The 23554-nt window shown below is 38.4% G+C and overlaps 1 protein-coding gene across 1 annotated transcript in view; it reads right to left on the minus strand.

Annotated features, from left to right (window-relative positions):
- Window positions 1-23554, minus strand: part of PPM1H (protein phosphatase, Mg2+/Mn2+ dependent 1H) — a 104646-nt gene that overhangs the window by 45256 nt on the left and 35836 nt on the right. Inside the window, exons 2-4 of the mRNA XM_083365453.1 lie at window positions 8424-8592; window positions 7202-7546; window positions 3593-3705 (exon numbers count right to left, since the gene is read on the minus strand). Of these exons, the coding sequence (XP_083221579.1) occupies window positions 3593-3705; window positions 7202-7546; window positions 8424-8592 (627 nt within the window). The remainder of the gene's footprint in view (window positions 1-3592; window positions 3706-7201; window positions 7547-8423; window positions 8593-23554) is intronic.

The raw sequence follows: 23554 nt of genomic DNA on the forward strand, positions 1-23554 counted from the left end.
TATCTTCATCAATAACTTAGATGAGGGAACTGAAGGGTATCTCATCAAATTTGCAGATGATACCAAACTGGCAGGAGTAGCCAACACTCCAGAAGACAAGCTCAGGATCAAAAAAGATCTTGATAAACTTGAACAATGGGCCCTATCCCACAAAACGTGGAGAAAAGCAAAGTTTTACATTTAGGTAGGAAAAATCAAAGGTACAAGTACAGATTGGGCGAGACCTGGCTTAAAAACAATAACTGTGAGAGGAACCTTGAAGTCCTAGTGGATGATCACTTAACCATGAGCCAGCAGTATGCAGCAGCAGCCAAAAAGCTAATACAATCCTGGGTTGTATAAACAGAGGCATAGAATCAAGATCACGGGAGGTATTACTACCACTTTATAAAACCCTAATAAGACCACACCTGGAATACTGCAGCCAATTTTGGTCACCATATCACAAAAAAGATATTGAGAGTTTGGACAAAATTCAGAGAAGAGCAACTAAGATGATCAAAGGTCTGAAGACTAAAACATACGAAGAATGGATGCAGGACTTGGGTTTGGCTAGTCTGAAGAAACAGGAGAGACATGATAGCAGTATTCCAGTATTTGAGGGGCTGTCACAAAGAAGAGGGGGTCACGTTATTCACCAAAGCACAAGGGGGCAGGACAAGAAACAATATTGGAAACTGATCAAAGAGAGAAGCAACCTGGAATTAAGGAGAAACTTCCTGACAGTAAGGACAATTAACCAGTGGAATAGCTTGCCCCCAGAAATCGTAGGTGCTCCATCATTGGAGATTTTTAAGAAGAGGCTAGACAGTCACAGTATAGGTTCTCCTGCTTGAGCAGGGGGCTAGACTAGAAGACCTCCAAGGTCCCTTCCAGCTCCATTCTGTTCTACATTCTAAACTAGCTATCAAAAGAAGCCCTTCAAACAGCAACTGTCAGACCCTTTGTGACCACTAGTTGATACTAAGAATGCAAGAACTGAATTTGGACTAATTATCACTAAGCATTTGTGAAAATCCTAAATTGGTTCCCAAATTATTCTTCGAGTGTATTTAATAAAGAAACATACACACTCTTGCCTTGTTGCTTAAGAATGTAGTTGATAAACAGGACACACACATTTCTTAGGCTGCTATGCAACATTTTCTTGTCTTCTGTATATATCTATATGCATCATAAATTATGTGTTACATTAGGCAATGACTATAGTGTAATGTCCATTTGTTCAGTGATCCTTTGAAGTTACAATAGCACTGAACAAATGGTACTTAAGCCCAGTCCTCAGAGTTATAGCAGTTGGAGTGCACTCATGTGATCAAAATTCAGGCACTTGGCAGTCCACAATATTTACAACCACACTTCAGTCATCTCCACTGCCTATCTCTCCCCCTCTCTGACCTCTTGGCCCTCTCCATTCCACAGTCCCTACCCCCTATGCTCTGCCATCCCCAACTGACCTTTGCCAATTTCTGGCTGCCACTGTTGATGGAGCACAGTAGGCTGGGTCCTTTAGAAAGCAGATGCAGGCCTTCCTCTTGAGGTCACACACAACAGTTTCCTTGCAACACCTCAAGAACAAAGTTTTGTGTGGTCAGCAACTGCCTTGCAAAGGACAAGTAGACTCAGCAGCCATGGGAACAAGAAGATGGTAAAGATCAGAAGATGGGTAGCAGGAGCTTAGACTCCAGTGTGGCTGGGGCAGGGATGTTGCATCACAGGGCTATCTATGCTGGGGCTTTGAGCTATGCTGCTCAGCTGGGAAGGATCAGCTGCTGCTTTGTGCTTGGCTACTGGGCTAGGTAAGGTTGACTGGGGATTCATGGTACTCTGAAGCTCAGACTTCTTGGAGCACTGCAGCTCTGGGGCTGCCCATGGAGCAGCCCATGAAGGTTTGGAATAACTTCCAAACTTTGACTAGTTCAAATTTAATTTTGTTTGCAATTGTCATGCCTGGGCACCTTAGATGCAAAGAGTACAAAGGTGAACTCCCTATGAGGCATTAATGTTCCAGTGATGATAACGTATATTGGAGAGGGAGGCACAAAGAGAACACTTCCAAGTGAGATTATCTCAGTTCTTCTACATGTCTACCATATGTGATGAAACATGCCATCTCTGTCACGGTATTTCCAAGATTATTGTATGATTTGACCATCCTACATATTATTGATGAAGTTGTGTAGCAGCAGCAAAACATTTTGTATAAATTTTCTTTAAGTTATGATGGTGTAAATGTTAGAGATTTAGTTCAGAGTTTATCCCATTGTTGTAATTTAATTGCTTCTCTGAAATGCTGCATCTGAAGGGAGATTGTCTGAAATTAGCCACCAATGGAGGACTCCTCTGACTCCAGGTAGAACTGAGCAATGGCTTAAAAATTATACTGTAGTAAATATGTACATTTCTACCGTAATATGACTAGTACCAGTCATATATGTACACCTAGAGAAGTTTTGTTCTGGATTTCTTTAAAACAAATTTGTTTCATTTGGATTTACTGACTGTTGCTGCTCCGCCAGGCCACTTCCCAATTACCACCTGAACTGCTCTAACATTGCAGTTACTGAAAGCATTTTCCTACACTGTTGTAGAAAGTCTGTTGTTTTCATAATAGTCTAGCATGTTAGGCTCAGATAAAGAAATCAGTCAAAGAAGTGTTATTCTTATATTCTTCTAAGAAAATTCTTATAAAAGAAATGATTGATTATGGAGACGAGTAAATTTTATATATTGATCCAGAATACAAATCTTTGGCTAAGAATTTTGCTGTAAATTCTGCATTTATAAGAATAGTTTTAGAGATCGGCAGCCAGTGCACTTGACATGCATTATTCTTAATGCATTGTATTTATGTTGTAATGTACTGCTGAAACATTAGCAGAACTAATAAAAAATGCTGCTGCACAACAGCAATGCAACTTTGTGCAAATAATGCTAAAATCCATGCCTTAAAAAAAGGAAAAAAATTAAAAATCATTAAAAATTAGAGTATACAAACCACAACACAAAGAGAACTATAGAAGTGTTTTTCCACTGGGGACAGGAGAATTGGCCTGGCCTTCACCCAAGTACTTCATCCCATTTTAAGGATACTTTAATATATGAGTTCACCAAATGAATCAACGTTTTATTTTTAAGGCAAAAAAATCAATCACATAAAATATAAATTACAAGTTATTTCAATACTTTAAATTGATGCATTCACTCTGGATTGCTGGCCTATTTGGTTCAACTGACAAAAAAAGAACAAATACTGAAATATATTTAACGTGATGCAGTAGGAAGAAATGGTAGGACATTAAAATAAACAAAGGTAGGAGAAGAAAAATCTCAGAGATTGTCCCAGAAACTTCAGGTCAGCTAAGATACTGGCAGAAGGAACCAGAAGGATGTCAGAACTGAGAGATTTAGCACCAGAAAGTGGCAAAGGACACAACTGAGACATTTCATTTAGAACTAGTTAATTTTTTGTGAAAACTGGAATTCATGAAAGAGGACACAAATACATCTTATGTTTTAGTTGAACACACACACATGTAAATATAAAAAAACTTTACTTACAACTTTCCAACCAAAGACAAATTTAGCTTACCTGCTATCACCTGCATTTGCCACATAGAGTTTCCCCAGTAAATACACTACCACAAGAGCTGTACAACCACCGGATATATTGAAGACAGTTCTTTCACGTTCTATCTGCAAATCCTGAGGAGAAAAAAAAGTTACATCATGATATAGAAAATAATTTCAACATGCATAATAAATCTGAGTGATACTTAGATTGAAAAGTAGATCATGCTTGGTTTTTTCTTCTGCCTTTGGCATACTAGGACAATAAAAAATAATGAATGCTTAACTCTTGAGCAGAAAAAAGCAACTGATTGAAGATAGAAAGAAAGTACTATTAAACATTTATTTGAAAGATACACTATGTAATAGGAGTAACAACATGGACTGTAATAATTTAAGTTGTATGATACAGAATGGTTCTTGCATGTCCATACCTAAGGGGTCAAATACAATGGTTTTAATCTTAGTTCATATCTTGATTCAACAATTTTTCACTAGCAGAAGTAAGGAGAACTGCTGTTAACTCTTGCCCCCGCCCCCACCCCCACCATAACATTATACAAACTAAACTCATAGCAGCATTTAGCACGGTGGTAAAATGGACTATACTGATTGACCAAGTGATTAGGAAGTTATATTGATCCCCAACTCTCCTGATCACATTTGCATGTGGTGTAAGCAATAAAACTAGAAGAAAACCCAAATTACTATTAAAGCAATAAATATATCACTATGATCTTGTATAAAGTCCATGGGAGAAAAGAAATCCTAATTTTAAAGCCTTTCTAAAGGCTATCAGAGTTAGAGCCAACTACAGCTTAGGAGAAGAGTACTCCAAAAATAAGTTCTGCAACAGAAAAGAATGGTAGATGCAAGAATATATTACCTTCGAACCAAAACCTTAGAGCCAGAAAGCAGAATACGGAACTTACAACCACAATTGAGCCCAAAATTTCTGTTGCTAAATGAGACAGTTGCTCAATGAGTTTTGCCCCATTTTATGACCTTTCTTGCCACAGTTGTTAAGTGAAATATTGCAGTTATTAAGGTAGTAATACAGCTGTAAAGTGAATCTGACTTCCCAAGTGACTTTGCTTGTCAGAAAATTGCAAAAGGTGATCATATGACCTCTGGACTCTGCAACCATCATAAATATGAACCAGTTGTCAAGCATCTGAATTTTGTCACTGACCATGGGAATGCTCCAAAGGAGGTAAATGTGAAAAACAATCATAAATCTCTTTTTTCAGTGCCATTGTAATTTTGAACAGTCACTAAAAGAATGGATATAAGTCAAGGACTACCTCTACTCACTTATTGGTTTATAGTTGTTTATAAAGTTTCCTTATTGTTCCTGTTCTTTCTGTTTTGCAGCAAGTTGAGCAGCCTCAAATGAAAATCATCTCACTTTACCAAATATGAAGAACAGGAATTGCTTTTTAAAATACTATTTTTATGTTAGTTTTTCTGCCATCCTGATACACAACAAAGTTTGTGACTCACATAAATCCTAGGTCTACACATTGAGCATCTATGGTTAAACTCATTTATTGATCTAAAAACCAGAAACCCAGGATTTTAAATCACATGAGGGATCTACAAAATAGAGTAGATTCCCCATTATAGAAATGTTCTTTCCAAGGTACAGAAAATGCAGAGTAGACAACAACCATGCAAATGGGGTTAAAGAGAGAAGCATGGGACATGCCTATTATTCCTCCCCCCCTCTCTGTGTGTGTGTGTGTGTGTGTGTGTGTCTGTGTGTCTGTGTGTCTGTGTGTGTCTGTGTGTGTATTTGCATGTGTATTCAGAGAAGCTGAATGTCAAACAGGGGCTGTGCTTCATCTACTTCTAGTTCCTACAGATTGTTCTGTACCAGCCTGCTACCGGCCCTGCAGAAAAAGCAGGGACAACCCCTTTACAAACGGCAAGAGGCTGGAATAAAGCCTGCCAAATTTATTAACATAAAACATAGCAAAACAAGACACCAACCATGAAACAGGAGCTATGAAACAGGAACTATTCAAGCGGTTGCCTTCAGCAAACCAGCCCTCCCACGCATTCCCCTTTTATACAGTTCAGGGCGTGGCTTCTCTCTGCCTCCTTCCGAGGTGCCCCATTGCCTTCCTCTGTTTACTCCTGATTGACTGCCTCCTGCGTCGGGCATCCTTGAACAGGGCCAGCTATGGGTCATCTTCATCCACGCTGTCAGGCTCACACAGCTGGGTCTGCGTCGTGACCAGGTGGGAGGGGCCTGGCTGAGGGCTCTGCGGAGCCTCAAGGCCATCATCAGCAAGCTCTTCAACACCCACCTCCTCCTCATCCTCTGAGTCGTCCGACCCAACTGCCGAACCCACAGGCTGACCCTGAATCACAACACAGATACACTCCTTATACAAATACCTTTACGTGTATGAAAACCTGTAAAAAGGTGCCCGTTCAGCCTTTTTATATTCTTACACTAGAAAGACAAGACTAGTGTCTCAACAGGTCCTTGCAGTACTCTCAAAGCTGATTAAAATAGGGTACGAATTGCAGTGATAATAACATTTCTCAAAAATAAGATTCAGCACTATTCAGCACAGATGGCTTAATAGCATTTAATCAATTATAGCTCTTTGATGGCAAATGCTACATTAACTAATGAGGCCACCTCCTGTCTCATGTGTGAACTGTGTACTTTTTTGCATTTTTGCATTAGATGAACTGTCAGGGATCAGTTTCAGAAACCGGACATAGTCTTATTATACATGTACAATACATTTAGAAAGTATTCAGAAAGTATGGGTGGGAGGGATAGGGAGGGTTAGGTAGGGGTGGGGGGGAGGGGGGGATTGTTAAAGTTAAAATTTACTGTAAAACTTTTCAATTAAAAAAAAAGAAAGTATTCAGACCCCTTCACTTTTGTTAATTTTGTTATGTTACAGCCCGATTCTACAGTTGTTGAAATTGAATTTTTCTTATTAATTTACACTCAGTACCCCATGATGACAAAGTAAAAACAGAATTTTAGAAATGTCTGTAAACCTATTAAAAAGAAAAAAAATGGAAATATCACATTGGCATAAGTATTTAGACCCTTCACTCATTTTTTTGTTGAAGCACCTTTGGTAGCAATTACAGCCTTGAATCTTTCTGGGTAAGAGTGATAAGCTTTGCACACCTGGATTGGGGAATTTTTGCCATTCTTCCTTGCAAATCCTCTCAAACTCACTAAATATTTTTTAAAATTTTTATTCTAGGAGCACAAAGTGATGTTTACAACATACTTTTTCCCCACAGCAACATTCAGTGAGGAAAAAGCCAGTAATTTTAAACAAATGTATCATTAACTTTCTCCATGCACCTAATTTCATACATCTTGCCTTTCATTAGAGAGAAAAGGGCAAATGGTACATCCAATGTCACCAACCTTAGGAAGATGTATAATCCATTTATGTGTTTTGGCAATGATCATCTGGTTTACAATTGCAGAGCCAAACATTTATTATATGCTCAACCTTTAAAAATGTATTAGATTATCAATGTATTTAGATGTCAGTTCCCATTGCCATTTACTATATTTATGATATGTTTACCATTATAAGTAAGTGTTATTCCAAAGACACCCAAACCACCAAACTATACTTACCATTTCCCTGAATGCAGTTTCAACAGCTCCCTTGACAAGGCATTCCTGCGAGATCTTCTTTTCCGTAAAGAAGCGAGTAGATGGAGTGCCAGGTGAACCTGGAGCTCCGACACTTCCTCTCAATGAGGCTGCCCGGGTTAGCGTTCTGCTGTTGGCATTCATGCTTTCCGGTTCTTCTCCCAGGCAAGTTGGGGGAGGAACAGCAGAGTTTTTCAAGATGTCCACAATCTCCTGCAACTGCTCGACAATATGATGCTGCAGCAACTTGGAGGCTACCACAGCTGCTCCAGATCCAGCATGGCCATCAAATAATGACCAATAATGAAAAGAGATGCTATCCAATTCCTGTTTAAGGAAAGAAGCATTTTTTAGGAAATATATTTCATTGACTCTCCCATTAGTAGAATAAAGCAGGTTCATACATTTCCCCAAATGATTGAGATAATTTTGAGGGAGAATATATGGAGAAAATCTAAGCACAACATAATTCTTGATCTAGCTCTACAATCTACTTCCCTTGTTTTCTGCTTGTACAAGAACATTTTGTGAACAAACTCTGAAAAACATTCAAAGTTTTATTTTGCACAGATGTGAATATGTCTATATATAATTTGGAGATTTAATCTTAAACTATCAAATCAGCTCAACTCATCTGTTCAAGTTGAATCAACAATTGCATTTGGCTCAGATCCAATTCATACAGGTTTGTCAAGAATCCAGGAGTACCTTTTCTTTAAAAACTCATCAAGCTATTAGGGAACTTTCACTAATAATTCTAAATACCCTACCTAGAATGTCTCACTTGTATTGCTACATGTTAATACAGCACACAGGAAGATCTTTATCACACAGATAAAACAAATGCATTAGGGTGGAGGAACTCTCACCTCCAGCAGCATGTAATTATGCATTATTACACTTTTAGTGTAATAATAATTATGCTATGATTATTCGGTTTCATCATTCCAGACTTGTAGTATGGACTAAAAAACAAAATGCTTTACTTCTAGAGTAATAGTGCCCTCTAGTAGTATGTTTCACAGCAGTATTTCCCACATTTTTGAAAAGAAGATAAACTTGTTAAGAAAACACTAGTTGTGTGTGTGTGTGTGTGTGTGTGTGTGTGTGTATGTATGTATGTATGTATGTGTATTCTTGTACAAAAATGTTTATAGGTGAACCAATTGTCTTGCTGGATCACCAAGAAGACACAGAGACTTACTGAATTCTCTTTCAACTGCAATCCTTCCCCATTGGGCAATGACGATCTTCGCTTACTTGAGGAATTTCTGTTTGGTGTTGAATTAGTTGTCCCCATTTTCTTCTTCACCATAAGCACTTCGCAACTTGCTTGGTCCTCATTATGTGTACTTTTCCCTGCATTGATCACCCTATGAAGAAAAAGGAACAATCAAAAGAGTATTTTCAAAAAACCTAGTTTGTTTGTATATATTCAACTCCTTGAAAATTAAATGCCCCACTGAACAAAACTTTGTAATTTATAAAATTTATAACACATGAAAAAAAACATTTTAGGATTTACAGTAGTTCCTGGGCAAGGCAACTCAGATTTGAGAGAAACTCACTTATGAATGCAGTTTGGCATTCATAAGAAGCTCTTTTTAAAATAGAAATTTCATCCAGTGCTTGAGAAATCGGATCTGCAAGATTACTTCAGTGTGACTCCCTCAAACATTAACAAGCCATTCAGAAATTCTGAAGAAGAGAATGAAAAGGCATCCAAAACTTTGAATAATTTGAGATACCATTTTACAACCTGTAAAATATACCTGTAGTCCCAGATATGAACACTAAAATTAAAATGCCAGAAACTCTTAAAATTGCCAAACTTTATGCAATATTAGGATTGCTCTCTAATATCTTATAAGATTTCAGTTGAGTATTTCAAATTCTAGTGATGTTTGATAATTAATTTTGGCCATTTGATATTTTTAATTGCATTGTTATGGTCACACAGTCAGATGTTTAGACCTACCATATTAGGCCCAATATTTTCTCAAAAAATTAAATGTGTTCCCAGTCCAAAAAATTACTATTTCAAATATGATTATGATTCAGGTATTTTGTTTAGTAAAACCTGAGACATGAAGCTTAATAGTCCACAAACTTTCTTAATAAATGTTGTTAACACCTTTTAAGATATACATTCAACTATCCTAGTGTTTTTTTGTTTGTATATTCATCATTTACTCATAACAATTCATAAATAACCTATCAGAAGGCAAACTTGTGATATTATCCAGTGCGATCCTTTCTAGGTCTGTCGTCTCTAACAGCCCAAGTAATATTCTGAGTCCTATCTTTTTATATTGAAATAGTATCATCCATGATCTCTTTTCAGATTGTAATCAGATGTCACACTGTGCTGTTTATATATTTGTATTAACTTTTTACTATCTTTGTTATGTTACTTAATATGGATTACACTTTTGGCAAAGCCATATCTGTTAGTTATATATTAGTTGTATGTTTAAAAAAAACCATATCTGTTGATTGTATATTAATTGGCATGAGCATATCTATTTGTACTGTACTTTTTTACTCATTGTCCATTGTTTATAAGTAGCTCAAATAAGGTAAAAAATATTTCTTTCTCTTATGTCAGCATATTTAGCCTACCCTGTCTTATACAATGGCACCACAGAATACCACAGCTTCCCAAGAGACTTCAGCCATTTTCTGGCTTACTGACATGTGGTACTTTGATTGTCTTTTTAAAACCAATATAGTTACTGTGTAACTTCATAGGAATGTTCCAAATAGCACCATTTCTTCCTTGATATTTTTGGCATACCAAACTAGAAGTACACTGAGTTTCTTCTCTTATCTTCTAGCCACAAATTTCTTTGTATACCTCACATAAAAGCACCAACTACACCGACTTTTTTCTATACTTATGCATCAATTCCTGCAGACTATATAACAGTTGTCACAATTTAACCACTAATTTCCAAAAGGTTCCAGCACAGTGTGAATATGGAAAAATATTTAGAAGTCATTTGCTGTGAAGGCAAATGACTTCCAATTAACATTTTCACACAACATTTAAGTATTTCCCTCAATTTTATACTTCATGCTGAAGGGATCTTATTGTGTTTATGGTTTTATTATGCTTAAGCTTGATATTAGTAGTGTTATTTTGTAGCTATTTTATATAAAATTTTATATGCAAGCAGCTTTATAGATAGAAGCAAGTGTTTCATGTATATTGAAAAAGTAAATGTCTCATGCTAAATATACAGGAGATTGCTTACATGAAAAGAACAAGGTAAGATTCAGTGGTCTAGGAAATAGGGAGGGGGAAGGTGAGTTAGCCTGGATGTGTAAGAGTCATCACCTTAGAATTTGTTTTTCTGTGCTTCCTTACTCCTGGTACAGAGACTTGAATTTTTTTGCTCTGAAAAGTTATAAAAAGTAGAAGAAGTCTCTTTTGGGTGTGCCTTCATCCATCTAAGCCACAGGCCGGCAACCTGTGGCTCCGGAGCCACATGCGGCTCTTTCAGCTGTCTCCTGCAGCTCCCAGTCCTCCTCCACCATGTGCAGTCCAGAAAAAAAAAGTGGGACTAAAAAAGTTCAACCAATCAATTCAAACTTCTCACAGAAAAAAACTTGTGAAGTTTGAATTGATTGATTCTTTGGTTTGTGGGACTGTGCACAAACCTCTTTTCTTCTTCAGACTGCACGTGGCGGCAGCGGAGGAAGAGACAGGAAGACTGCTGGAAAGGTGAGTGGGTTGGTCAGATGGGGCATGCGGGGGTGGTGGTGGTGTTTCTGAGCAGCATATGGAGTCTCGGGCACTGCCAGACCCCCTCCTTCTTTTCCCCCTTCTCTCTCTCTCTCTCTCTCTCTCTCTCTGTGTGTGTGTGTGTGTGAGAGAGAGAGAGAGAGAGGGAGAGAGAGAGACCGTTGGTTTACCAGCGAGCCACCACCTCATGTTCTGTGCTTGCTGCCTCTCCTGTGGAGATGCGTTTGCGTCTCTCTGTGTCTCTCTGTGCCACTCAAAGCCATCCTGCAGTGGTTTCAATCGGCCCCAATTGGCCCCTTCATTGCCAAGCATCCCCATGGAAGTCAAGAAGGGAGGGGGCCAAGAAACTATCTTATAATACAGGAATGGGGAATCGTCAGAGTAATTTAGAAAAGGAAATTAAATCAAAATGTACTCCTTTGCAAGGAGTTTTGAAAAATTGGGATGTTTTGAAACCTCAAGAGGTTGTTAAGTTTAACCCTGCCAAACAACGTCTGGTGGTACTTTGTGTTGATGTGTGGCAGTAAAAATAATCTTTAAGAAGGCAATGTTGAAAAACTTTGTAAACCTCCATTTGGCTAATATATCTGATAACAACTAAAGCCATGGAAGAAAAGAAAAGAAAAATTCAAAGAACTGAAAGCAAGTTTTTTTCCTCTTTTTCCCCCTTTTAATTTGGCTCTTTGGACTATTTAATTCCCCTCTGTTAGACAATGGCACCATTTACTGTCCTGGGAAATTATCCCTATTGTCAGATGTGAGGAGGCTGCTAGTTTTCCCCTCCCCCTTCACACCTGCCAAAGACCCCAGGTTCAATATTCATTTTAGTCCTTCCCCACTGTCCTTTGAAGTTGCTGGGAAAAACTGGAAGCAACTGTAAATGTTCCCCTCCCTTTTAATTAAAAGGGAGGCCTGCTTTGGCCTCAAACCCCAAATTGATAAATGTTTTTACATATTTGGCCATCCAGAACATTAAGCTTGGACTTGGAATGGTTAGAAAAATAAGAGATGGTTAAAGGGTCCTATAAAAACCATGTTTGATTGGAATCACCTCATGATTTTTCTCACTTCTTGCAGGACAAGTCACACGTCTAAAAAAAAGTTGTCTTAATAGTATCTGTGCATATATGACTGTGTTGTTGTGTCTGGTTTCCAAGACTTGGAAGAGGGTCAAAACCCTCTCTGATAACGACAAGGCCTAATTTAAAGATAAATGGTTTGCCTGGAGAAAGTATGAAATGAAATATCTGTATGTGAAATTGTTTATGCAAGCAGTCAGAATGGAACTGAATGAGTTAAATCTGTTGATATGGAAATGTGTGTCAGCCCTCAAACCCTCAACCCCAGGCTGAGTAAATTGCAGATTTTGTTGTTTTTGTTGTTGTTGTAAGAGAATTCATGGAAAATGCATGTGAAGGAGAGAAAACTATTTTATGGTCAGATTTTTGTGTAATTTCTTCTTCTTTTTCCTGTCTCCTTTTTCGCTGGCTGTTGCTTTAAGAGCAAGAGATACAGATAGGAAAATGGGGGGCTGCTCAGTTTAACTATTTTTTTCCCTCTGCTTAGAATTTTAATCTGAGGAAGGTGGGGTGGATGTGAAATTTAATGCCCATTTTTGCAGTTTCAGCTTGCATTTTTTTTCTGGAAAGAGGAGACAGTAATTGTTGGACAATCTTTTGTGGAAATCTTTTGAGTTTTAGTTAGATCTATATATTCATCAACCAAAAGAAATGACTCTGAATTGTTTTACTTAGATTTGTAAATATTTTAACCTACTTAATAGAAATTTGCTTCCATCTGAATGAAATCTGATTAAATTGGAATTTGACTAAATTTAAATTAAAAGCAATACTAGGGATTGATACAAAACTTTAGCTTTTGGAATAGCCTAGTAGTGGCTTATTTCAGTAACTCAGAATATCTCATTAAGCTTGTTTATTTTTTTTGTGGAGTTGCTTTTTTTTCTTTTTTTTCTTTTATGTTTTTATGTCTGTATGCAGGACACAGTGATAGAAAATAATACCTAAGAGAATTGAAGGAATTGTAATTCAATCCTTGCCTAAAATGAAGAAGGAGTTGAGAAAACTTTTGGGATTATAAATAGCTATGTTGTTTTAACTAAAGATTTGTATGCAAAACTGTTAGAAAAAGAGCTTATGTTAACAAACGCAAGCAGAGTTTGGTGAGCGCTCCTTTGTTGGCTATTTATTAAGTAATTTGCTTGTAAATACGGACAAAGGAATGGCTTGGGGAGGGGGTTTGACCAGAAGTGGGGGAAAAGAAGCAGCCAGTAGCATTTTTGTCTAAAATTGGCATTTGGGGAAGTCTTGGTGGCTAGCATTTCTTATCAAGTGTGGGTAATTTTGAATCAGAAAGCTGAAAGGAGGAAAACACTTGTTCATAGATGCAATAGTAGATGGGGAGGAGAAAATGTGAGTGGAGGCTGGAAGAATTTCCTTCCCTTAGTCAGCTCAAACATGTGGATTTTATGCCTTATGGCAGCTCTGAGGTTAATAAGGGAGAAGGAGAATATATACACTGACTCCAAGTATGCTTTATGGAGTCTTGAATAAAGAAGAGGATTGATTAATAGTAAGGGGAAAGAGTTGGCTCATGTAAAATTGATAGAAGATGTACTTGTGGAAGAAGAAAAGAAAGAAGTAAGTATGTGGTAGAAGCGAAGTGAAGGAATGGATAATAGAAGGAAGAAGCAGGAAAGTTGCTTTTAAGTTGCACAGACTTGTGAATTGCATGCATTAAGCAGAAAGACTGCCATTAACGTGGTCAGCTCAAACATATGATGGAAAGAGAGAAAAATGGAAAGTAGAAGAAAGTGGAAGGTGGATGTTGCCAGATGGGAGACAGATGTTGAATAAAGCAATAGCTAAGACACAGAAACAGCCACTGAAGGGAGGGATGGTTGATATTTTTCTATGGTCAATGGTTGATTAATATATGACATGTAAATTAGTAAATAAAAAAGCTCTACAACATTTAGTGGTGAGGCTATTTCAGTATGGGCCTCAACTGGAAAGCTGTCTTTGTCCCTTTGAAATGATGTATGGGAGGCTTTTGTTACATGAAGTTTTAAGAATCTCAATGAAGAAGAGAAGAAAGTTACTCAGTATTTGCATAATCTGGCACAGGTTTGTCTTCTATCTCAGTACAAGGCCAGGCTGCCCTACCACCTGTCTCTGGCCATTCTTGTTTCTGGAGAGTGGGTTCATGTGAAAAGAACTGTCACCTAGAAATACCAGTCCTGAGTGGTCCCAACCATGCTAGGTCCTCCTGATCTCAACTGCAGCGAGAGTGAAGGAATCAAGGCGTGAGTCAATGGAAAGTCCCATCATTCCCTCTCCAGTGACAAGCTCTGCAGCTGGACGGCCTGAAAGTGACATTTTGACCTGCCTCACCTGTTGAATTGTTTCCATCTAAGTAGGAGAAAAACCTCAATGGATTGGACTACCCTGGAAATCGTGTTCCTAGAAACTGGACTACATACTGCAATATTTTTATTCTGCTACTATTGTTTCCCTTGTACCTTCTTTGGTAGAAGGAAGGACCATGGGCCCAATACTTACAGGAACAAAAGGGAGTTGTGTTTATAACAAGTCTACATATTCCACTTGCAAAGGGGGAATAGGGTCACTTGTTATGCTCCTGTCAATACAGTGAAGCTTTACCAACAACTTCAAATGTGGACATATGGAGAGACATACAGACACTACCTCTTGGGGAAGAATAACACAAGATTTATGGACAAGTGCCAGAATCTTCTTTGATGCATCTAATGCTTTTGACTATAATCAAGCTACATGGACTAAGTGTGGAGACAGGCCTACTCATTTAATGCCAAATATGTTTGCACATCCTACATAACCTGGCATAATCAAAGGATTCCTGCAACCCGGTGTGCTTCGAGATAACCAGACCAGCAGATTTCTCAGCATCATTTGTACTAGCTATCGATTGAACCAGATACAAATATAGGTTCAAGTTGATTTTCATGAACTGGAAACCACAAGTGAGATTCCCTCAGTATCAAAGAATCTTTTTATTGATCTGGCCCAAAAGAATTATTTCATTTCTAAATGTGACTGTTACATGTGAAGGCACTAACATGGGGGAACAATGGCCATGGGAAGCTCGAGAGATTCAATTGGAGAACATCACTTCTTATTTTAATTTGACCTGGAAAGAAAAGGACCGTCCAACCAAATGGGCCCTCCATTCCATCATTGTGGTCCTAAATTGCATTATTAGACCCCAGTCTGACATTACACATAAGGAATATGTCACAGAAATCACTGACAGAATGCGAACATTGGCTCATGTCCCTGTCCAGATATGGACAGAAGCACTGGATGTTGGAGGATGGTTTTCGGGAATATTTGATAATTGGAAAAGGATATTGTTCATTGTGGTCTTGGCCTTGGGAGGGTTGTTGTGTATACCATCCCTTATCCCGCTTGTTCAGAGAATTGTTAGATCCACTATATCTGGACTAACTTTTCCTGTCACTCCTATCTATAATGATAAACCAGCTAAAGCAATGATTTTAAGATCATTACCTTCTGATTACATTCCCCTCTTCAAGAGTCCCTAAGCCTATTTGATTTTATCGAAAAGAAAGGGAGGATTGAAGGGATCTTATTGTGCTTATGATTTTATTATGCTTAAGCTTGATATTAGCAGTGTTATTTTGTAGCTATTTTATATAAATTTTTATATGCAAGCAGCTTTATAGATAGAAGCAAGTGTATATTGAAAAAGTAAATGTCTCATGCTAAATATACAGGAGATTGCTTACATGAAAGGAGCAAGGTAAGATCCAGTGGTCCAGGAAATAGGGAGGGGGAAGGTGAGTTAGCCTGGACTGATGTGTATGAGTCATCACCTTGGAGTTTGTTTGTCTGTGCTTCCTTGCTCCTGGTACAGAGACTTGAATCTCTTTGTTCTGAAAAGATATAAAAAGTGGAAGACGTCTCTTCTGGGTGTGCGTGCCTTCATCCCTCTAAGCAGCCACGAAGAGAGAAAAGGTTACCCATCTCTGTCTTGGCCAAATAAAGTTGTTTTCTTTGCTGAAACCTCGGCTCAGGAGTTGCTTTGGCTGTTCAAAATTCCTGAGTAGCCCAGAGAAGTTTGTGAGGCTAGGTTGCCAGCAATGAGGAGGGCACGGTTTCGTCGTGATGCATCCGGCCCGCGGACAGACAGTTTGACATGCCTGGGCTAGGTGGAAAACCTTACAATGCATTCTACTTTGTTTATATTTTTCAAAGTCTAATTTAAAAATGATTTTTTAAAAATTAACTTAAAAGTTTTGTTTTGCTTAATTCTTACAAAAATGTAGACTGCAAATACAGTAGGAACTAGTAATTAGTTATGCTGCATCATTTCAAATGTTCTTTTGATTTTTTTTTTCTTCTTAAAAGCAAAGCTAGAATTTTTTTAAAATGATAATCTGATTTTTACTTGGTGTGGATAGATGTCTTTCAGTTTGTTAAAGTTATGCATTTTTAAAACAATGTATTTTAAGTAACTTGATTAAAGCATAGGTAACTTGATGCCTCCCTGACAGTTTAAATCAGAGCTTCCAAAATATGTTGTTATTGACAGTGATTGATGCCTACTCCAATGCTCATAGCATTCACAATCCTATGCAAATGATAAAAATAAACCTAATGCAGCACAATTCTTGTGCACTGAAAACATATTGAATCCTATACAGTATTAAAAACAAAAGGTTGCAAAACATCTTGCATATAAATAATGTTGGAAGTTAAATCTGACCATGTCTTATTCAAAGCCAGGAGGGAAACACAGACCAAGGAAAACTTTGAGGCAGGCTGCAATTGGAAAGGAGATTTATTGGCCCAGTAATAGCAGTGACAGCAGCAAGCATTTCTGGATGCAGCTGGCAAATTGGTCTGGTCAGTAGATGAGTTTTTATATATTTTTGGGGCTTTATAATTGAGATGAATGAGTCTCTGTGTCCTTTATTATTTAATTGTGTTGCAAGATTTCTATTATGATCTGCAAGGTCTTGACCAGCCCTAAAGATAAAAAGTAAATGCAAATCCTAGGGTGTTTGTCTCCCTGATCTAATCCTGTCAGTCAGTTTCAGCAGTTGATCTATTCTGCCATCTATTTGGAGATTGTTTTAGCCAAGTCCGATTTTACAATGTATACATTGTTTTATGAATGAAAGTTAATTCCTTTAAGCTTTGCCTGCAGGCTGTTTTAGTGGAGGAAAGATTAGGGCTGCTTTCTGCCTCTATTAAGGAGATTTTTCTCTTTTTCTCCTTTAGGGGAAATATTTTACTACGTTTCTTTTCTTATTCTGTGGAATATTTTATTCAGGGCGGGGGGCTTCCTACAGTAATATTTATTACAAATGATGAAACTGTCTCACTCAACTAAACATGTATCTCTGTATCTGTATTCATACCAGGGAACACTTCCTGCAAAATATACATAATGGTGTCCTTATCCCATATTTATGCCTTCCAATATTTATCTAAACTCAAATTTCTATATTGCATCAAATTCTTTTCTATAACTTTTGAATTGACTTTGAATTTACATTTTAAATGGAACATTAATCCAAAGAAATCCATATTTTCTGACAGTAACTCACAACTGATGAATGGGACCCATTTGAAATAGTATTAATAACTAGAAATATTAAGAAATTTCAGGATCCTAAAATAAGAAACATTCAAATCATTAGTTTCATATTTTATCTTAAAAATAATTAGGCTTAGGATTGCTCTGAACTCATTAAGCATCATAACAATGATTACAAGACATTAGCCTAGTTCCGTCCCCTCTAAAAAGCTTAAACAAATGATGTATTCTTTCAGGTATTTTCTTTGGACTTAAAGCTGCTTAATCTGAACAAGATTTATTTCTTTTCAAACTGAAGTGAATACCGTATTTTCCGGCGTATAAGACGACTGGGCGTATAAGACGACCCCCGACTTTTGAGAAGATTTTCAAGATTTTTCGTCTTATACGCTGGAAAATACTTACATGCCAGTTGCCAAGTGTCTGACACAAGCCCGATTCAGACCCGTCTGATGCAGATGGTGCAAAGCCCTGCCGGTTCCCGCCCGACGCCGGACGGCTCCACCGGTGCCGCCTCGAGAGGGAAGGGCGTGAGGCGCCTGCCACGGCTCCCCGAGGACTCCTTAGCAGCCGGGGAGTGCGCCCGTGCGCAGGACTGCCCTGCCGGCTCCCACCCGACGCCAGCCTGCCCTGCTTCCTCCACAGTGAGAGGGGAGGGCATGCCTTCCCGGGCTCGTCGACTTGCAGCCACACCAGAACCGAAAGGGGCTTTTCCTTCCACCCACCCTTTGGAATAAACGCAAGAGCTCCCGGGGTCTGGCATTTGCAAGGGGGAGGGTAAGGGGCTTAGAGGCTCTTGGGGGGTGGGAAGGGAGAGTCACGTTGGAGGGGGGACTGGACTAAGGAGGCTTGAAGTTGCTTTGCAAGAACGGGGGCGCTTGATTGATTTATGTACTATTTTCCGGCGTATAAAATGACTGGGCATATAAGACAACCCCCCAACTTTTGAGAAGATTTTCATGGGTTAAAAAGTCATCTTATACGCCGGAAAATACGGTATTTCCACTAAGAAACCAGATATGTGATTTGTGTACAATTGGAGATTAAATTATTAAAGGAACTTTAATATTTTTCATTTATACCTGAGGGATACAAAATGGACAGCCTGACAGAATTTCTTTTTCCAAGCCTCAACAACTGGCTTTTTTAACTTTTTGGAGGCAATTCAATTGGTGTCTTAAGCTTTTGTGCCTCTAACATCTCCCCAACTGGGGCAACTTTGGGCCTTGGGTCAACTTAAAACAGGATTCATCATGAGGCAGGAGAAAGATACGCATTTCTGTTCTACCAATATTTTGTCTCATTCATTCCTTGTTACTTAATACAGTACTTTAAATAATATGCCCATGCACTAATAATAGGAAACAGTACTAAAATATAATATACAATTTGCTTTGAGACAAAGTGAGTATGTACTTTATAATACTGTAGAACACTATAGTTTAAAAGACTTCAAAAGATTCAGTTCTAAAACTCTTACCTGAAAAGCCTATCAAGGGGAAGTAAAATATTTGGGGGACCTCTTTTTTAGTTGCTCACTCAAGGAGCTCCAAAATACACCGAGCAACTTTGTCCTTAGATAGTATTACTCAATACAGCTTTGCAAATTATTCCACAACAGATGTTACACAAAGCTATTGGTATGAATGCAACATTGTTTCTCAAAAACATTGAAGTAGGAGGATCCTTCTGAAGGCTCACATGACTGCTTTGAAAGTTGTCCTACTTATGCACACATGTGCATGCACTAAAACACTTCTGCAACTATTCTCAGTGAAATGAGAGTACATACATACATACCCATATGCAGAAAGCCATACTTCTCAGGAAAACTAAAGGTGTCTTGGTTTTATTTGCACTATTCTGGAGTCAGGCTATATGGAAGAGGAGCCAGAAATTCAGGATGCATCAGAACTACTGAAATCTGCAAATCAGAAAGTTCTCTTCCCTTTTTGTTCCTCTTTAGACATCACTATTTCAATCACTCAATCAATATAAGATTTATCCACTTGTACCTTATTTTATGTATGATTATTGTAAAAATACATTCTGTTCAGTTAGTAGAATACCAGCCATGCAGTGCAATTGTATGTCTATAGAAAAATCAAAGCCCATTAATTTTAGTGAGACTTATTTCCCAGATAAGTTGCAATCAGTTCAAGCAAGCACACGTTTAGCTGTAAAACTATCAATAAACTTTTCTTTACAAACTAATATATATTGCAGTTGATCATTAAAGTGCCCAAATGATAATTTGATATCATTCATATGAGGAAACAGAAATGACCGTGGTCAGATTGTGAAACTTTTTTTAAGGCTATATCAATTTCAGGTGTAAGGACCTACCTCAACCAAGCCACCCAAGAAAGCAGAACTCTTGAAAACTGTCTCAAAAGGAACTTTTATTAGGGGTTAGTGATAGCAGGGAAAACAAAGCGAGATCTGGAGGAAAAACCCGTGCTAGTAGTATATTAAAAGCAATATTATTACTCTTCCCCCCAGGGTCCCAGGGTCCGTTTGAAATCCAGCCAATCCACAAGCGGCATAGTATTTTAGTAACTAGCTCCATTGGTGCGCTCTTTAAGGTCTCTCTCGCTTTTGTTTCCTTCTGCCTCCAAATGCCAACTTTCTCCTAGATAAGGGAGATGCATTCTTTCTCCTGATGGAAAAGCACAGTGGCCAGACAGTGCAAAGCATCCGCACGGTATCCCCCCTCCCAATAGAATGGCAAGCTCCAAATGGGTTACACAAGCAGGTGTTTCTTTGGGGACCTGACATACAGCCCTCCTAGAAAAATGACATGTCCACCTGCTGAACATAGAAAGTGGGTGAGGGGGAGAAACAAACAAAACAATCACATTGCTCAGGTTTGTCAGTATACTTAGCATGAAAACGTTTAAGTAACCTAGGTGCCCTAATATGTTTTTACATACCCATTCATTTTCAGAGGATGGAAGATCCCAGCCACCAAATATTGTGTGGAAACATGATTTTGTGTGAATCCAAAATGTCTCGTACTTCAAAATGTTGTTCACACCTCGACGAGAGGTGCTGGTAGTCTAAGCTTAGAAGTAGTTTCAGGTTTGAGTAAACTACAATGGAAAACAGGGTGGACTTATCGTAGGCTCTTAGGGAGCTCTAATTCAACATTACTGGGTTGATGATGCGTTTAATAAGAAAGGGCCCTACAAACGTGGACCCAATTTTTTGGAAGATTGTAGAGATAAGATATTGTTGCCATTACGGAAATTTGGTGGGATGAAACCCACAGCTAGAGGGATTTAAATTATTTAAAAGAAACAGATCAAATAAAAGAGGAAGTGGAGTTGCTCTCTATATAAGAAATAACTACATCTCTACATAAATAGAGCACAACAATGATGAAAACTGCATTTGAATGCATTTGGGTCAATATAAAGGGGGGAAAATGTCATTGCCATAGGTGTATACTATAGGCCATCCAACCAAACAGAGGAAATAGATGAACTTTTTGCTAGTCAGCTAACTAAAGTATGTAGGAAGCACATCACAATAGTAATGGGGAACTTTAATTACCCTGATATCAACTGGGAGACAAACTCTGCACCAAGTGGAAGATCAAACAGATTCCTGACAAACCTAGCAGACAATGTTGTCTGCCAAAAAGTAGAGAAGGGTACCAGGGGATCAGCCATATTGGACTTAATTCTCACTAACAGAGATGAAATGATAGAAGGTGTTGAAGCCACAGGAACCTTGGGGGAAAGTGATCATGCAATTTGGAATTCAACATTATGAAAGCAGAAGCAATAGAACATAGTCAAACTAGAGTCTTGGACTTTAAGAAAGATAATTTCAATAAACTTTGAGAGAACCTGGGAAGAATTCCACATATGAGAATCCTCAAGCGGAAAACAACTCAAGAAGCTTGAGAAATTTTGAAAAGTGAGATTATAAAAGCCCAGTCTAGCACAATACCAATGGAGAAAAATAACAGCTCTCAAAAGAAACCAGCATGGCTGCATAAAGAACTGATAAATTGAAAGAAAAAAAGGACAAGTAAAAAAAGTGGAAAGAGGGGCACATAACTAAGGCAGAATATCAGCAAATAGCCTGACCTTGCAAAGATGAAGTAACGAAACCTAAGGCTCAAAATGAACTAAGGCTTGTGACAAAAGTCAAATATAACCCAAAAAAAGCTTCTTTCAACATGTAAAAAACAAGAAAAAAGTTAAGGAAATGATTGGTCCATTAGTGGGAGAAAGTGACAAGAAGGTGACAAGCAACAGGGAGAAAGCAAAACTATTTAACTCATTTTTGGTATCCGTCTTTACACAAAAGAAAAAAATAGTCCAACCTATCAAAAACAGTACTGTAAAAAACAGAATAAAAACACAAGTTAAGATAAGCAAGAAAATGGTAAGTGAACACCTGTCCAGCCTATATCAGTTCAAATCACCAGGACCAGATGGATTACACCCCAAGAATCTCAAGGAACTGGCAGATGTGATCTCAGAACCACTGAACTATATTTTCAAAGATCCTGGAGCACTGGGGATACCAGAGGACTGGAAAAAGAACTGATGTAGTCCCCATCTTCAAAAAAAAGAGGAAAAATGTATCTAGGAAACTATAAACCTATCAGCCTGACCTCAATACCTGGGAAGATTTTGGAAAAGATAATCAAACAATGAATCAGCAAACACCTAGAGGCAAATGAAGTCCTTACCAAAAGGGTTTGTCAAAAACAGATCATGCCAGACAAATCTTATTGCATTCTTTGACAAAAGTGACAGAATTAGTGGATGAGACAAATGCTGTTGATATAATTTACTTGGACTTCAGTGAGGCATTTGATAAAGTGGATCACAACCTACTACTTGATAAGAAAGAAAAATGTGGGTTGGACAGCATCTTCACCATATTGATTCGTAGCTGGCTCCCTGGATGTACTCAGCATGTAAGATTCTACATTTAAGCAAGAAAAACTAAACTAAATACACAGGTACAGTATAGATCAGAGGTCTGCAACCCACGGCTCCGGAGCCACATGCGGCTCTTTCAGCCGTCTCCTGTGGCTCCCAGTTCTCTGCCATGTGCAATCCAAAATAAAAGTGGGACTAAAAAAGTTCAACCAATCAATTCAAACATGCAGGGTAGGTGCATATGTTGCCTTGGCTCCACTCTTCAGTCAAACCCTTTTCTGCACATGCGCGCATGTACGCATATGCGCACACATTTTTTGCGGCTCCCAGTTTTTCCTTTTTTGAGGGAACCGGTTCCGAGTGGCTCTTTCACTGTTTCAGGTTGCTGACCCCTGGTATAGATGGTACCTTGCTCAATAGTAGCAACTGTGAGAGAGATCTTGGAGTCCTAGTGGACAAACACTTAAAAATGAGCCAGCAGTGTGCTGCAGCTGCCAAAAAAGCCAACACAGTGCTAGGCTGCATTAACAGAGGGATAGAATCGAGATCACGTGAAGTGTTAATACCATTTTACAATGCCTTGGTAAGGACACACTTGGAATACTGCATCCAGTTTTGGTCACCACAATGTAAAAAAGATATTGGGACTCTAGAAAGAGTACAGAGAAGAGCAACAAAGATGATTAAGGGACTGGAGGCTAAAACATATAAGGAACAGTTGCAGGATTTGGGTATGTCTAGTTTAATGAAGAGAAGGACGAGATGTGAAATGATAGCAGTGTTCCAATATCTCAGGGGTTGCCACAAGGAAGAGTGACTCAAGCTATTCTCCAAAGCACCTGAAGGCAAAAGAAAAAGTAATGGATGGAAACTAAGGAAAGAGAGAAGCAACCTAGAACTAAGGAGAAATTTCCTGACAGTTAGAACAATTAATCAGTGGAACGAACTGCCTAAAGAAGCTGTGAATGCTCCAACAATGGAAGTTCTTAAGAAGAGATTGGACAGCCATTTGTCTGAAATGCTATAGGGTTTCCTGCCTGAGCAGAGGGTTGGACT

Source organism: Vipera ursinii, assembly GCF_947247035.1.
Source record: "Vipera ursinii genome assembly, chromosome: 6".
Classification (NCBI taxonomy): domain Eukaryota; kingdom Metazoa; phylum Chordata; class Lepidosauria; order Squamata; family Viperidae; genus Vipera; species Vipera ursinii.